At 38.2% G+C, this 17,064-nt stretch overlaps 1 protein-coding gene across 1 annotated transcript in view; it reads left to right on the plus strand.

Annotated features, from left to right (window-relative positions):
* Positions 1-17,064, plus strand: part of AFF3 (ALF transcription elongation factor 3) — a 265,761-nt gene that overhangs the window by 130,612 nt on the left and 118,085 nt on the right. The window contains exon 5 of the mRNA XM_063304958.1: positions 15,085-15,171. Within this exon, the coding sequence (XP_063161028.1) occupies positions 15,085-15,171 (87 nt within the window). The remainder of the gene's footprint in view (positions 1-15,084; positions 15,172-17,064) is intronic.

Below are 17,064 nucleotides of genomic sequence, written 5' to 3' on the forward strand. Positions count from 1 at the left end.
TCAGCACTCGAGATAGGAGAGCAGAGAAGCGTGCAAATCAGAAAGCAGCCCGATTGGCTGCTGGAGATAAAAGGCGCGGAAAGGATCGCCTCAAAAGGCAGACGCGCAAAGAGCAAGCTGCCAGAGACAACCAATCCTTTGAGCTCACAGCACTTGCGGAAGAGTCCTTACCTGCATCAGAAGCCCTGCCTGTAGCCAGCATGGAACCAGCGCCAGTTTCTTCTACCTCTGTGGAACTGCCTTCTGCACAAGCTGCTCCAGTTGAGTCTCCTTGCTGACCCTGCTGAGCACAGCCTCGCGTTTAGCTCCAGATCTTGTTGCTGCACTTCAGCATGATCCAGGTGTGCTTCTAGCCTTGCTTGTATTCTTCAGTCCAGTCCAGCCTTGTTCCCAGCTCTCAGCCTTGCTTGAGTTCTCCAATCCAGTCCAACATAGTTTCCAGAGATCAGTGTTGCCTTGACTCTCCAGTCCAGTCCAGTCTGTCTCCAGAGCCAAGCCTTGTCTAAAGTTTCCAGTCTAGTCTTGAGATGAAATTATGAAGGACACAGAATGACAAAACAGAAAAAAAAAGGAAGTCTGCCTTTTTCTTTCCCTCTTGTAACTGAGACACTTTCACTTTTGGATTACAATATTAGAATGGCAACTACCAGAAAAGCAACAAAAACAGAAGAAAGAAGGTGGGGATCATTAGAGCAAGCTGCAGAAAGAGGAATTACACCAGAAAATATTTGACGAATTAGGCAAAAAGTTGTGTAAATTGCTTAATACAAAATTGACAGCTTTTGAAGAAAGACTGGATGAAAGACTTGTAAAGATGAAAGAGGAGATGAAAGAAAAAGTTAAGAAGATGGAAAACTCTGTAGAACAAGTGACTGGAGATGTAAAACAAATTAATGACAAAGTGGAAGTTTTGGAAAGTAAGAGAGAAGTTATAAATAGAGAGATAGAGAGGGATTTAGATTATCTGGCATTATTGGAATTGAGAGAGAAGAAAATATATGTAAAGATGGGAGAAATTACAATTGTCCTTGGGAAAATTTTTGTGATAACAATGAATGTTTTGCCTAGCATGATGTTTTTGTTTCAGACAATACTGGTTTTGACAACTGATGCACCATTTAAACAGTAGCAAAATGATGTATCTAAGTTCGTATGGCAAGGAAAAAAACCATGAGTTAAATACTGTATAAGGTGTTACAAGATGCAAAGGAAAGAGGAGGATTGGGTTCATCTGATTTGAAATTGTATTTTGCAGCTTGCTATTTGGTTTGGTGTTGCTGAGAAATAGAAGACTTTTAGAGTTAGAAGAACATGACCTGAGATTTGGGTGGCATGGATGTTTGTGGTACAATAAAGTTAAGGTTAATGTAGATTCTGAAAATCACTTATGCTGCCATATTGAGAATATGGTACAAATTCAGGTTGTTCCCGAAAACACCTTTGTTGCATTTGCATTTTATAGATGAGAAAGAATAGGCAAACACAAATGGTTGACATACCGTGTGGTACTTGAATTCTGTCAAGGAGATACAAAATAAAATCAAGAGAGCAACTGATGGCAGAGGGACATAATTGTCAATGGTTTTCCTGTTTACAATTATCAGAAAGTTTCAAAGTAGACAAAAGAATTTATGGTATTGAATATTCTAAGACTGACTTTGAAATGGAATTATGTGCAAATGATGAACGTGTGATTGCTAAAATGTATAAACTTTTATTGAAATTTAAAACAGAAGAAGAACAAGTGAAAGAATGTATGATAAAGTAGGCTAAAAAATTTGGCTATGATAGATAGATAGATGGAAGGTGCCTCGTGTGGCACACAGTGGTATGCGGCAGTATTGCAACCGAAACTCTCCCCATGACCTGAGTTCGATCCCAGCGGAAGCTGGATTCTCGGGTAGCCAGCTCAGGTCAACTCAGCCTTCCATCCTTCTGAGGTCGGTAAAATGAGTAGCCAGCTTGCTGGGGAAGGTGACGACTGGGGAAGGCAATGGCAAACCACCCCACTGTTTAGTCTGCCAAGAAAATGTCGCAAAAGGGTCAGACATGACTCGGTGCTTGCACAGGGGACCTTTCACCTTTCATACAGATGGAACAGTGGGAAAATATGTGGTTGAAAGGACTGAAATTTATACTATGTTATAATCCTAAAGAGAACTTTTGTAAAATGATGTACCATTGGTATATGCCACCAGAAAAATTATCTAGAATGTATAAAGGTACTTCAAATCCATGTTCGAAATGTGAACACAAGAAAGGTTATTTTACCATGCTTGGTGGATGTACAAAAAAGCTAGAAGATTTTGGGTTCAAATGCATACACTGATTCAGAAGATTTTAAAGATAAATAAACGTCCGAAACCAGAACTTTATTTTTATATATGATAACTGCAGCAAGATTATTGTTCACACAAATATAAAGATCTGACAATACCTACGATTGAGGAATGGTTGATGAAATGATAGAACTTGCTGAGATGGCCAAATTGACTGTTTGATCAGAGAAAAGACAATTATCTACATTTACTGTTGATTGGAAACCCTTATGGACTTCTTGTGTAAAACAGAAAAAAATAGAATTATGATCTATGGTTTTGACAGATAGGATAGATTATAGAAAGAAGAGAGTCCCAATGTAACTTTAGAGAAAGAGGTAAACCTACAGTTGTACTTACAACTGCTGTAAAGAATATTGGAAGCCACTTCTCTAAATATCAATTTAAGACCCGGTGACTATACTTGTGCCATTAATTTTCTTGACAGCAAGATAGCATGCATATAATTTATACAATACAGTCTGTTACTGTATGCAAAACTTTTACATATCAGTGAAAAAGAATGTGAGAATGCAAGTGTTTTTCCACACAGTAATATCTCAGAATGAATTTGCCATCTGGCATAGTTGATTTCAAGTCACTGAGAAGTTGTAAACAGAAAAATTCATGAAGCCACTTCTGGTTGTGAACTTTAATTCTGTTTTTGTTTTCCTTTCTGCATCATTGACATTCCACTCTCTCTATATTTTTCCTTCTCTCATGCTGGCCAAATTGAACAAACTACTTTATTGTAATAGCAGGAGAAAATAGTTTTAAGTTTTTCATGTGCAGGGTTCGGAATTCTCTACAGATGCTTCACTAAACTGTTCAGGTGACCTCTTAATACATCAAAACACATCCTTTTTTTCTTGTAAGCACTTTAAATCCCTGGAAAAGGAAAGCCTCCTCTAAAGACTGTAACATCTCTATGAAGTTTACATGTAGCTATATCAAAGCTATCATAGCATCAAGCTGAAAACAAAGAATAAGAATCAGATCATGTCTCACTTCAATATGGAATTAAAGAGAGGAACTGTTTATGTTAGAAGTCTATTGTAGCTGTTTTACTACTGAAATTAGCAAAGAGCAGCTATAACCAGATGTGATATGTTTGAAACCTATGATTTCAGTATTGGCAGTTCCATTATTTTGTAAATGATGCTAATCAGGTTAATTTCATGTTTGTATTGCTTTTGTATACTACTGATCCTCAGAAAGCTTCATCTCATTCATGAATAAAATTCACAAGGGAATAGAATGGGGGCTGTTTTGACTGATGCATATTGTACTAGTCCATATCATTATAAATTGGGAGTGTATGGTGGCATCGTATCATCTGTGGGAATCAGCCCAGCTGATGCCCTCATTTTCTTTTAGATAGAATACCATTCCTGATCTTAATCATATTAAAAATAATGCAGATTGAACAGGCTTGCCACGTAGGAAATTTCCTAAACACTCCAGGCTACACATCTGTATTTCTTTTACAAACATTTTGCAAGGGATTGGATGTATGAGGATGCATTTATATAAGGGAGGAAAAAGGAGCTGCAGAACTATGTTTGCTGCAGGCACATCTGTGTTAGCTTAGTGGGAAAAGGCAATGGAGTGGGAAATAGAACTGAGCTTGAGTTCTATCCTAGAAAAATGTGATGGCTCTATCTACTTTTTCAGAGAACAAAAATAAACCAGTGTACAAACACTGGAGTAGGCAAACAGACCCTAGCTGGGTTTCTGAAAATGAGTAAGCCTATGTAATATTAAAGGTGTCCACTGTGGAGTTATAGCTCAGTAGAAATGCACAGGTGTGAGGTAAGAGATCCTTGACTATCATTTCTTGAAGAAAGAAGCAGAAGGAGACAAATTGTGGAGCACTGCCTGAATGGCAATCAGAATGATTGGTTTAGAAGCCTCACTCAAGTAATTACATGATTTATTATACTTGAGGACATGTACGATCGGATGGGGGTGCCAGTATTATCAGAATAGACATTACTATTTACCTTTTGGAGAAACTCAGTTTGCTGGACTTACTATACTGCTTTTCCATTCTGCACATTTCTGCTAAGGATCCTGGTGGCCCTTCTGAAGTTATAGAGAAAGCAGTTAGTGCTCCAGTAGTCAACCCTCCTCACATTAGAAGTCTGTAATAAGGAGAGAAGAGAGTTGAAGAAACATGCAGTGTCACCCATGCTTTTCTGTCCCCTGAAAGATCATTTCTCCTTGGTTTCCTTATTTACCTATGTAAGTTAGGCTCAGAAAGTTTACTGAAAAGCCATTCAACAATATTTTTAGTTTTCAGTTATAAGATTAAAATCTGTTATTTTCAATTTCTGTGTTATTCCTAAAAGTAGCCTCCTCCACCAGATGTATCCTCTCAAGCAATCATTGCTTGACCCAGTCATTTTGGACAGTTATAGATCAGTATCCAACTTTCCCTTTTTGGACCAATTTGTTGAGGATTTCTTGAGGAAATAATGGGGCTGCAGCTTCAGAAGGCCTTGGAGGAAGTGAATTATCTGGGTCTGTTTCAGTGGGGTTTCAGGCCCAGGGATAACATGAAGATGATATTGATCACACTGGCAAGACCAGGATAGGGGACGTGTGACCTTGCTGGTGTTGCTTGATCTCTGCCATTTTTGCTACCATCAATCAGGATATCCATCTCGCTTGCCTCTGAGGTTGGGGCAATGCACTATTTTGCATTGCTGCTTCTCATTTCAATTGCTGGTGGTGGGAGACAAAAGTTCAATTTCCAGGTTTCTCAACAGGAAGTCATTGTGTAGAAGTTGTCCATTGACACAAGTTTAGATGACATCTGTATGCTGTTGATACTCAACTTTACAGTCAACAGGTGATGCCACCTGTATTATTGAGGTGCCTAGAGGCTGTTAGGTTTGGATGGGAAAGAACAGGTTGCTCCTTAATCCCAGCAAGACAGGCTGACTGGTTTACGTGTTCCTCACTGAACTTGTCATGAGTACTGATGGCGAGCAGGAGGGGGCCTCTATCCAGGGGGGAAAACGCATGCGTAGTACTGAGGAATTAAGCAGCCATTCAAAGAGACACAGATCAGAACCGCCTTAACTTTTGGGGTTTATCTCTGGGTTTTTCCCATGCTTCGTCAGTTTGTTAGGATTTTCTGTCTTATGTAGCAGTAATAAACACTAGAGACCTATTCCTCGTCTCAGCGTGATTCCTGACTGTTAGGACAGAACTGGCTTGCAACTTGGGAGTCCTCCTGGACTCACAGTTCCTGTTCAAGCAGCAGGAAGCAGCTTTGACCTTTGCACAGCTCCTCTGGTGTGCCAGTTATGACCTGGCATGGTTACTGGTTGGCTTCCAGGTGCTATTCAATATGCTGGTTCAAGATGCTGGTTGTCACCTTTAAAGTCTTCAGGACTTGGATATCTATAGGACCCCCTTCTGACTGCTTGATGAGATCAAATAGGGTGGGCTCTCTCCACATTCCCTCACTGAAGTATTGCGATCTGCAGGTGGTGTAGCAGAAGAATGCCTTCTCTATAGCTACCCTCTTCCTTGTCAGGGCCAGCCCAAGAACAATGTCAAGTCAGGGTATTCCAAACTCCAGTTCTTTATTGCTTTCACCATACAGACAGAATCTTGCCAGACAAAATACTGTAACTGACCTAAGGGTAACCAACCTGGGAGACTCTAGGGCAGAGCTACCTTGAACCTCTTAATTTTCCCAGCAACAGTCTCCAGACTGTGAATCCTCTTATCTGCCTGGAATGCACTTCCTCCTTCCTGGGAATCAGCAGCAGCACCGAAATCCACCACATCCTTTGGTATGTTACATCTCTGGACATTTGAATGGACTCCTCCCTTTTGGTGTCCACAGGCCCTTGGGTTGAATTTTCCCCACAGCAATAGAAGTTGTTTTAATTGTGGTTGGGTTGATAGTGTTATATTCCCAGGTTCTTATACATGTAATTTTATCAATTTATACAGTGTATTTTGTTTTTGTTTGAGCCTTGGTGACAGAGGAGGAATTGCAAGACATTCAGAGTCAGTTTGCAATTGGAGTGATCAATAAGCCCTATCTGTCATGTTAAATAAATAAATGACCCCAATACTTTACTTACCCTAACATTTCCAAGTACCCAACAAACTAATCCTTGGGGTGGGGGCACAACACTGTTTATATATGAATGAAAACTGCTTCTATCCCTTTCTTGCTGCCCTGCACCTGAAACAGGTAGACTTGATAAAGAAAAATACCCCCAATGTCAACATGCTTCCTCTCATTTAGTTCAAGAAAATCCACTGTTTTTTTCAAGCCCCACATTTTCTTATGGTGATGTCTCAGAGTGTCACATATTAGCCTACTTGTCTGTCTAAATCCAATTTGGGCAATATTTTAGTAACATAATTTCCCAGTGACAAACTTTTACCCTGGAGCTGTATTATTCTGTCCCAAGTTCAACATCTTTAGAGCTAACATCATGGGAGCGGTTGTTGCTTAATTTAATTTGCCAGTACATCGTAAAGTTCTATCTAGCTAATTTGGTGTGCATTTATCTCCCTGGTCCTCCAGCTCAATCATTCTGATCTTCAGGGAGCATTCATTGACTTAGAGCAGTGTTTCTCAACCTTAGCCATTTTAAGATGTGTGGACTTCAACTCCCAGAATACCCCAGCCAGCATTGGGAGTTGAAGTCCACACATCTTAAAATGGCTAAGGTTGAAAAACACTGACTTAGAGGTTGAAACTTACTGCATTGAGAGTAGACCCATGATCTCTCTTCAGCAAGGAGACCTCTGCAGGGTATTCAGTTGTTCTCATCCAGCCTGACAATTTAAACAAACTTTATGAGCTTTGAGAAGTTTGTGCCTTAACCTTGTTTTAGTAAGTTAATATGCAGTAACACTTCAGTCTTTGAAACCTCTCCTCATATTCATACTGTCTTGTTATTCCACTTTTGTGGGTTTCCCACTATTGGGCTGCTTCTGGAGTTCTCATTTTGTAAAAGAAGCAAATGCATCCTACTGCAGACACTATAAGGTACGAGGCGCTGTGCCATGACCCAATCACACATTTGAATTATGCATTCCTCTTCCCTGCTCTTTCTGTATTCATCCCATAGATGACATCTTGTGTCTTGGCTTCATTATCAGTAGCAAATGCTAATCAATAGAACCGCTAGCTTGTTCTCTCACCTTTAAAAAATCCTTGCTCCCACTTACTTCATTTGGCAGAAACTATGCCTTACAGCACCATAGTAATGCCTGCAAGAACATTTAGTAATAATAGAGAAAGGCAAGATAAATTCAAAAGTCAAGAAATTAATATACATAGTGAATTAGTTCCTGAACTCTTAAGAACTTACAGCAGCGGTAAATTCTACTGCTAATCCCTACTGCTTATTTCAGCTCAATTAGGGCATGCTTGTATTCAGTGTCTGGGTTTAAACGAAATTAATCTCAATATGAACTGGTTTAAATACTTAATACTAAGAAGGTAAATGCTACCATAGTAGCAGGCTATAAAAATGCATTTTTCTGTGCATTTTCAGTGACACATAAAATGGTTCATCTGGTTTAAAATCATTTTCTGTTTTCTTCTATGGTAGAATATTTACAATTTATTACAATTCACAATATCTTTCAGTCTAATAATCTATAACAAAATATGTGTTGCAAATGTAAACAATGTCATATGAAACATTTCCATGTGCTAGATATTTATCCGTTACTATATATTTTTAACCATCTGCCAGCTCAGAAAGATTTTCTTGGCAATGCGGGCTCATTTGGAAACCTGATTTTTTATCCCCCCCCCCCGTTTCCCCTCCCCCCCGTGCCTACTTATATTCTGCCATCTGTCATATACTGGTGATCAGCCAAACTCATAGATTTTTTTTTTATTCTCACATCATTTTCATAACTTGAAATTGTACCAAGTTAATCCTCAGATTGTGGCTACTGTTTTAGTAAACATTAGCAAAAATAATGCAGTTGTGCTAATAGTTCTAAATATACTGTACGTTATATGCAGTTGGTGAAGTCACTATTAGTATTTAGACAATAAAGATCCTGACCCTGAAGTATCTTAGCTCTTCCTTTCATATTCTATTTACCCAATTCCAAGAGGAAGCCATTCATATTCATTATCCTTTTGTATTTGCTGCCAAATGTGGATGGAAAACAAACTGCATTTATCTTACTGGCAATTCAGGAATTAGAATCCACAATTCTTGGGGAAAAGGAGGTTAAACAGAATACAAAGATTGCACCTTGAATAATCACATCACCTCAGCTTGTCTGTGCTAGGCCAGTTTTCAGACAATTGTCTTATCACACAGCCCATTGCTTTTGTTTAAGCACCTAACTCCTAAATAGATCCTGAGAGGCAACTGACTAGTCATTCCACAAATGACTAGCCAAATACCTCCAATAGTTTGACAAAATGCTTAGAGGCAGAGTATCAGCTTCCATTTATTATGTACATACACAATCATCACATGATTTATCTTCAGGGTAAGCAACATTATGCACAGCACAGAAAAGGAGTAATTAATGGTAAGCCAAAGAAATTAAAGGCATGACATAAGAAAAGTAAAAGAAATACAGTTACAATTACTATACTCAACACCATTTACTATACTCTCTAGTATATACCAGTACTCTACTCTGTAGTCTTGTGAATTATCCTTGCTTCCACTATGTCCATACACTGCATCATACATTGCTTTTGTTCTTTAAACTTCTTGCTGCTCTTTTTCTGAGGTTCTCATAAGTTCCTTCCATCCATCCATCCATCCATCCATCCATCCATCCATCCATCCATCCATCCATGAATAACTCTTTTGGTTTTCCCCCATTCATTTCCCCCATTCCATCATATATTTGTTTTGTGAGTCTGTCCTCTTTCATTCATTCTAAATGACTAAATCACTGCAAAATACATCTTTTGTACTAGCCGTTCATTTTTGTATTCAAGCCACATAAATTCAGCACCCATTTATTATTGACCTTATCTCTTCATGTTTTACCATTCATATTTGAGTATCACATTTCCATTCCATTCCCTTTTTGTCTCCTGACATGCCCAATTCTCACTTCCATAAAACAATGTGGACAGAAGCATGCTCTTATACACAGCCATTTTTGCATTTTTTGGCAGAGATTCATTCCTTGCTACAGATCACCTACCCTCACTACCTTTCTATCAGTATTTGCATGTCTTAAAATGTCTCCATTTCCTGTCTTTTGTAAATATTCTGCAAAGATACACTGAGAGTCATTGTGGTGTTAGGTGGTGTTAGTTGTTAGGTCATTGTGGTATGGATTAGGACCAGAGAGACCCAGGTTCAAGTCTAACCTGAGCCTGCAACTTGGGTGACTGAGCCAGTAACTCTCTCTCCCTCTCTCTCTCTGTCTTGAGCTCCTAGAGGAAAAAGCACTATATAAAAATCACCTACTTACTCTGATATTTTCCCATTTCAGTATAACTTGCAGGTGTTCAGTCCACTACCCTTATGAAGCACAACTACCTTGATTTTTCATGCAATAATTTTCAGAGCCATACTCCTTACTGCATAATTCAATCTAATATTCATTGCAAATTGTTCAGATTCTCAGCATCATCTGCATATAAGTATATAGGCATTCACACCTCTAACTTTACCACAACCACTATAAAAAGACTCTTACTTACAATAAATGATCTTGTCCAAAAGAACACTCAGGTACTGAAGCTGCAAGCAAAATTATTGTCTAATTTAAGTCCCCTGCAGAGATGACATTCTGTAACTTTGTAGCCTCCAATAAAATAAAAGGCTTCACTTTAGTGGAAAATAAAACTCTTCATGAAAGAAGGATTAAATGTGATATATATAGCATACTCTTTTGTCATTACTGTGAACTGAGACAGCTATCTTACATTCACTAAAGATAGAAGAAGCTACTGAAAAAAAGAATGAACAAGTGGCTTAAATGGCTGGCTCCTGCAAAGCATAGATTTGTTTGTTTATTGTATTCATACCCAGCCTATGTATCATTTGACAATCAGGACAGCTTACAACGGTAAAAGGAATTCAAAATGTAAACCAAACAGGAACATGCAAAAAAAAACATGACAGTAAAAAAAATAAATTCAATTAACAATTACAAGTCATAATTAAAAGGTTAGCAGAAAACGTGCTTTCATCAACTTATAAATACGGGCAGCCTGGGAGCCAAAATATATTTAGATGTCACCCAGCTCCAAAGCTCTGAATGACCTCTCCCACTGATTTCATGGATAGGTTAAAGAACATAGGGGACAGAACCTTGAGTCAGGGCAGGGCAGGGCAGTGATCTAGGTGTCAAACATAGTCTCCTAGCATCACCTTCTGGTCCTGTCACAACAGGTTGGGCTGTGAAGCCATTTAGTGGCCTGCTAGAACCACTGAAATGGAGCAGAGCTTAACACAGCTGAGAAGCTGTACTCAGAAAAAGAATAGATAGCTTCAGTGAGCATGTCAGAGAAACACAGGTTATTGATCTTACACACTCAGCCCTCCCAAGCATAAAGAATCACACGCTTTGACAGAGTAGGTTAAGAAGTAAACAGCATATCTTACTGACTTTATTCTTGGTCCAATTACATCCATGTTCGGTGGAAAAGATGAAATCTTTGTTCTTCTTTTGTCTCTAAACATAATTCACCCTTAGCCCTACAGCTTCTAAGAGCTGCGTGGGAGAAAGGGGCAGAATTCTTCATCAAGGTCCAGGCACATGGCCCTGATGAAGACAGCAGCATCCATGCTGCCTGTTCAGTCGGTGGAAGGAGGAAGAGAGAAAGAGAGGAAGTGGTTCTGGCAACAAACGGCCAGTCCCACTTCCTCTCTTTCTCTCTTCCTCCTTCCACCGACTGAACAGGCTTCCTCTCACATAGAGAATTGCATCATGGGATCAACTTATCTATATGGTAATTGAGGCGTGCTGATTTGTTAACACTTCCAACAAGCTGGAACCACTGCAAAACAGTGTCCCCCAGACTCAGTCCTTTCAGTTAGTTCAGAAGGGTGTAATGGTCAATGGTATCAAACTCTACTGAGAGATACAAAAGAATTAGTGCAGCTCTCTCCCCATCTAGCTTCCAGCATAGAGCATTACCAAAGCAACGAATCCACTCTTGCTACCATATCCTGGACAAAAAACTAATTGAAATGGATTCAGAAAACCTTTATATTTTCTGTAATTTCTTGTCAAGTTACCGTTTTCCTCTCATGAAATCTCCATGCAGTTTTGTTATCCCCTTTTTCTTTCCTTCCATTCCTAGTGCTGTTTCCTCTTTCCTTTACCCTGTCTCCATCCCTATTTTTACAGTTCCTATTGGAAGGAAAATGTATATATATACTTGTATATTTCTGTGTGAGAGAGAGGCTGGTATGCGTGAGAGAATGGTTGGTATATGCAACTTGTAGGTATCAGTTAATTTTGTAAACGTGACACCTTATTTTATAAGCAATTAATTTTGATTGTTTTTTTGTCTTGGCTTTGCAATTTTGGGGTGGTGGTGTATGCATTTTGCTATATGTACACATTTTGGGGGCAGGGAAGGAGAAATGTCTAGGATTCGTTTCAGTTACAGGTAGGAACCCTAGGTTGACATGGTAGGGAAGCTAGGCATTTACATGACTTTATTGTGTGTGTGTGTGTGTACACACACACACACAGACATATTTCTGTATGTTCTTCCTTTTTGTGTGGGTTGTCTTAAATTTAGAATCATGTTCCTTTTGAATACATACACCAGTGGTTCTCAACCTTGGCAACTCTAAGACATGTGGACGTCATGCTGGCTGGGGAATTCTAGGAGTTGAAGTCCACATGTCTTAGAGTTGCCAAGGCTGAGAAACACTGACATAAACAATTAATCAGCAGCAGGCAGGCTTTGGTGGCTGTGGGACTATGAGGCATGCTTTTGGGGAGAGTGAGATATTGCAAAATGGGTGGAATCATGTCATATATATTGGTGTGGCTGGGATTTTCATTTGTTTGTTTGGGATGAAAAGCTTTTAAAAATCATTTAAACCTATTTTAGGGCTTCCACTGTCTATATAGCACTAAAACACTCATGTCTGTTTGTTTGTAACCTTCAATTGGGCAAAACAGTAAACAATTTTTGAAGCAAGGTACCTCAAATGGTCTAACTTACAGAATTCCAGGACCATTACTCCAGTGGGAATAAAATTTGGCAAAGTTGTGGCCACTTCAGCGACACTGTGCTGCTGCTTCAGTGCCACCACACTGCTGTGGTCAGCTGCGGTCCTGTGATCCTCATTTCAAACACTCCCTGACAGCTTCCCACAAGTCAATGGAGAAGCCAGAAGGGATTCTAAACTTCTCTGAGGTGATGACGGCACCATACAGCATTGTGCTAAAAATAAATAAAATAAATTAAATTAAATTAAAATATCGTCAGACTAATTGTGCCATGTGGAAACAGAGGGGGGATGTCTTAGTCAACAGGTCATGTGATTGTCATATCAAACACTCCCTGACAGCTTCCCACTAGTTAATGGGGAAGCTGGCAGGAATTCTAAACTATTCCGAGGTGATGATAGCACCATACAGTATTGAGCTAAAAAAATAAAAATACAATAAAAATTTAAAAATTTAATTAAAAAAATAGAATAAAAAATAATATCGTCAGCATAATTATGCCCCGTGGAAAGAGGGGGGGTACATAATGGTCAACAGATGACACCAAACATTGTCAGGAAGTGGAGAGGAGGAGAGAACAAGAATCGGATGAGAAGGAGAGAACAAGAATCGGAAAAGGAAATGATACTGATGTGAATTTATGCATCAAAAAATCCTACTTATGGAGAAGCTTTGTCAAGTTTCACTTGAAGAGAAACATCGATGGGGTGAGGGAGAAGGAAGATATTCTGAGTTCTTATTGGATGTTGGAGAAGACAGGATTCACAAAAATGAAAATGATGAGATGGAGTTACCTGAAGATACAGTTCTGCCAGCAAGAACTATGGAAGAATGTATTGATTTCATCTACCCCATATTGAGAACTGTTCTCAAAGAACTCTATCTTGGTTCCTCTCAATGAAATGATGAGAAAAATCAATTCCACATGCATTAGATGCTTCCCTGGAATCATGAAAGAATATTGTTCCTTCAGTGCCATCAGTTAAGGTGCTAACGCCACTCATTTTTCAACAGAAGTCTTTGATTCACTTGAACTCTCTGGATTGCCACCACATAAACTGGAATTGAAGATAGGATCTCCCATCGTTTTAATGAGGAACTTTGCCATGGAGCATGGATGATCATGGAAGAACTCCACAAGAATCTCAGTGTATCAAAGATAAACATTGGTACGTTCAAAAATGACATTGTCATGATTCCAAGAATTATGCTTAATTTATCAGAAGGTGAAGTCCCTCTTCAGCAGACCCAGTTCTTGATACAGTCATGCTTGCTCTCATTATACATAAAGTGCAAGGACAAACTGTGGAGAATGTGCTGATTTATCTGAAGAAACTGGTATTCCAGCATAGTCAGCTGTATGTTGCATTAAGCCGAGGGAAAAAAAGTGAAAATGTTATTCTTAAAGGATGGCAGATCAACCAGAAATGCTGTAATCAAAAGTGTCCTTTGTTAAACAAAAAGCATCTATATTTCTCTTGCTACGCATCTTCTTTAATAAACTGATGTTTTCTTCTTTAATTTTCAAACCAAAACAAGAGCAATCCTCCCATGGTCGTTCTGTTTCTCTGTTTAGGTAAGGAAATATCTCTGAAAAGATGACCCAACCGGTCACAGGTTGTCTAGTACAATATATTTTTGTGTGTCTCCTACCTAATTCAAAAAGTGCAGTGCAGAATAGATCCAGGGACCATAAAACAAAGCCGTGGACTGCAGTTGTCCAGTCCTTCTTTAAACCATTTGAAATAGTATTTCTTCTATTTACAGTATTTTTCTGTGGCTTTGTGTATACTTTTCATGTATGATTTTTCCTTAAAAAATGCATTTCTTATTGAAAACAAACATAAGAATGTAGATCTCTCCCCAACAAATAAGATCTTCACCTCTTGGATTTTATATCTATTTTATCTTTATTTATTGGTCTATTTATATTGTAATTTATATGTTTTAATTCTGATTTTATTGTAAACCACCCAGAGTCCCCTTTTGGGAGAGATGGGCAGTGATAGAAATTTGAAGAATAAATAAATAAATAAGAAAGAACAAAGACAGGTGGTCAAGGGAATATAAAATGGCAGGTAAGCTTACTGTGTGGAGAGGAAGGAAAAATTAATAGGTTTAAATGTCTATGTAGACAGTCCAAATTGCTAAACAAATGGCAATGAGTCAGAATAGTAGTGTGATGTGCTTTCAGATAGAATGGAGAGAGTGATAGAATTCAGATAGAATGGAGAGAGAGAGTGACTGATTGTGAACCTTCTAATATCATATTATGGATCATTCAGTACCTTTATTCTTATTACCCTGTAGGACATGAAAAATAATACATGAACAAAGAATTAAAAGCAATTGTTTAGAATGATTACTATAAATTTTATAAATATAATTTGTTCTCTACCTTATAAATTGATAATATTCTAGAAATTATTGTACATTATTCAATACTCAATTTTTATAAGGTTTTGAGAAAAATGAACATGTTGGCAACAAAACTGCCACAAAATTCTTTGTTTTAGAATTAAGAATTTTAAGTTTAATATTGTCTTACAATATTAAGTATATTTTTGAAATTTCTCTCATTTTTTTCAAGGAAATGACCCATACTTGGCCTCCACCACTTTCTGCTATTCACACACCTGGCAAAGTGGAACAAAACAAGTTTCTGTTCACAAACAAGGTAAACAGCTTTAGCCCAATCATCATTTTCCTCTATTCTGACAGGGAGCACATTGCTTCAATTTTTTGACAGACCGTTTTGCAAAATGTGTGTAAATGAAAATGTGCTCTCTTATCCTTGTTTAACTGCTATATTTTGTAGGTGAGTGTGAATATAAGCAAATGGTTTGTGAGAGCTAAGATGTAAAATACATTATCAGAGTTTTTTATGGACTTTGCCATGATATGTGTGGTAGCATTAAAGAGAGTTTTGCTAGGGCCCATTTTTTTCTCTAGTAAAACTCTATACAGTTTGTGGATAAGAAAGAAATAGCAGAAAGAACAGATAGTTCTGAAAATCCAATAGAAGAGAATATATGTAGCTCAGGGTTGAATGAAACATCTGCAGGCAAACGATCAAGCTCAGAGAGCACCAAGGACTCCACATTTCTGAAAATTCCTATATAAATAGGAACTTGGTTACTCACAATTTCATTAATGCAGTTTTCCTGGAACTGGTTTGCCACTGACTTGTTCTAGGATATCTTCTGTCTTCCAGCCAGCAGCTCTGGAAATCCCTAGTGTTTCTTCTCCAAGCTTAGCTTCCAAGACCTGTTGGGTCAATGAGGTATGTTTTTATATTGGGACAGATGCAGGTAGAGGTACAAATAGAAACAAAGATAGGGAATGCTTCTGTTTTTGAAAGCATGTATTACAGGTAGTCTTAAAATAGAGGTACAGGTAGTCTTAAAATATATCTCTGATGTTTTTTGTGTAAAAAGCACAAATTAGAATTGTCTGCAGAAAGGTCATCGCTGAAACTGCATAAAAGAGTATGCAAAGGAAATTTATGTCAAAAACTATTTCTATTAGAAGAAAGTGTATGTGAAAGCTTTATATATCAGCAAGAGTTGCAAATGGCAGATTTTACAACCTCTTTGAAAGCTCTGCTATAGCGAAAGATTTTTGTATTTCTTTAAGAAAAAGCTTGATGCTGCTTTATTCATGCACGCAAAACGAATGAGATTCACAGCTGTGTAGACATCTCTTGCACACCACTCTTACAATTTATGGACTAGCGTATTGGCATTCTGACTACATTCCTTCTGAAAGATTTACCTCTCATTTTGTGTTCCCTAAAGAGAACAACACACTATTCATTAAATACATAAAAATTAAATGTTGAGTTTAAGCACATCCTTGTTTTTAACCACAGTGGTTTAAAAAGACCTTTTAATGGTCTTTTATTTCCTTTACAAATTAGTGTTAGTTTTTTGTTCATTGAATTATTTTACTTAATAGAACTTTAAGTTTTTTTAGAAAAGCACAGTCAAAATGTTTAACCTCCTCGGTGTTTTTGAAAATTTGCCTGGTGATGGGCCACACTAATTATAAATGTTTAGCCTGAAGCGAAGTCTTCATAAAGCTATTGTGAAATCATTATCTGTAGTAAATGTCCCTTGCTGCTGAAGAATTTCCTTTAAAAACTGTGGTCTGACTTACCCTGTTTGAAGCATTTGTACTTCAATACTGAATTAAATACTGTACTGGGATATGGATACGTGAAGAGCCAGGTCGGTGATTTTGCTTTACATCTGTTTTCACAGACTGAAGTTTTCACTGGAATGTATGAAGAATGGTTTGAGCATTTGCAGAATATTTTCCTTATCAGTGATGAAATACGACAGTGGGAGGGTCTCATAGCAAAAGATAATACTCATAATTGCTGTTAGCAGTCTACAAGCCCAGATCCAACAACTGGGAAATCAGATGGTCCCCAGCTCCTCTGCCTCTTTGCTGTGTCATGGACCCAACAGAGAAATTCTGTAGGGAATCTGGCACAGGATCCTTCCTTCTTGGGTCAGTACATTTTTTATATGCAAATCTGGGCTTTCCCGGATGAAGGCACTCAGGT

Source organism: Candoia aspera, chromosome 5 (genome assembly GCF_035149785.1).
Source record: "Candoia aspera isolate rCanAsp1 chromosome 5, rCanAsp1.hap2, whole genome shotgun sequence".
In the NCBI taxonomy this organism is placed as follows: Eukaryota; Metazoa; Chordata; class Lepidosauria; order Squamata; family Boidae; genus Candoia; species Candoia aspera.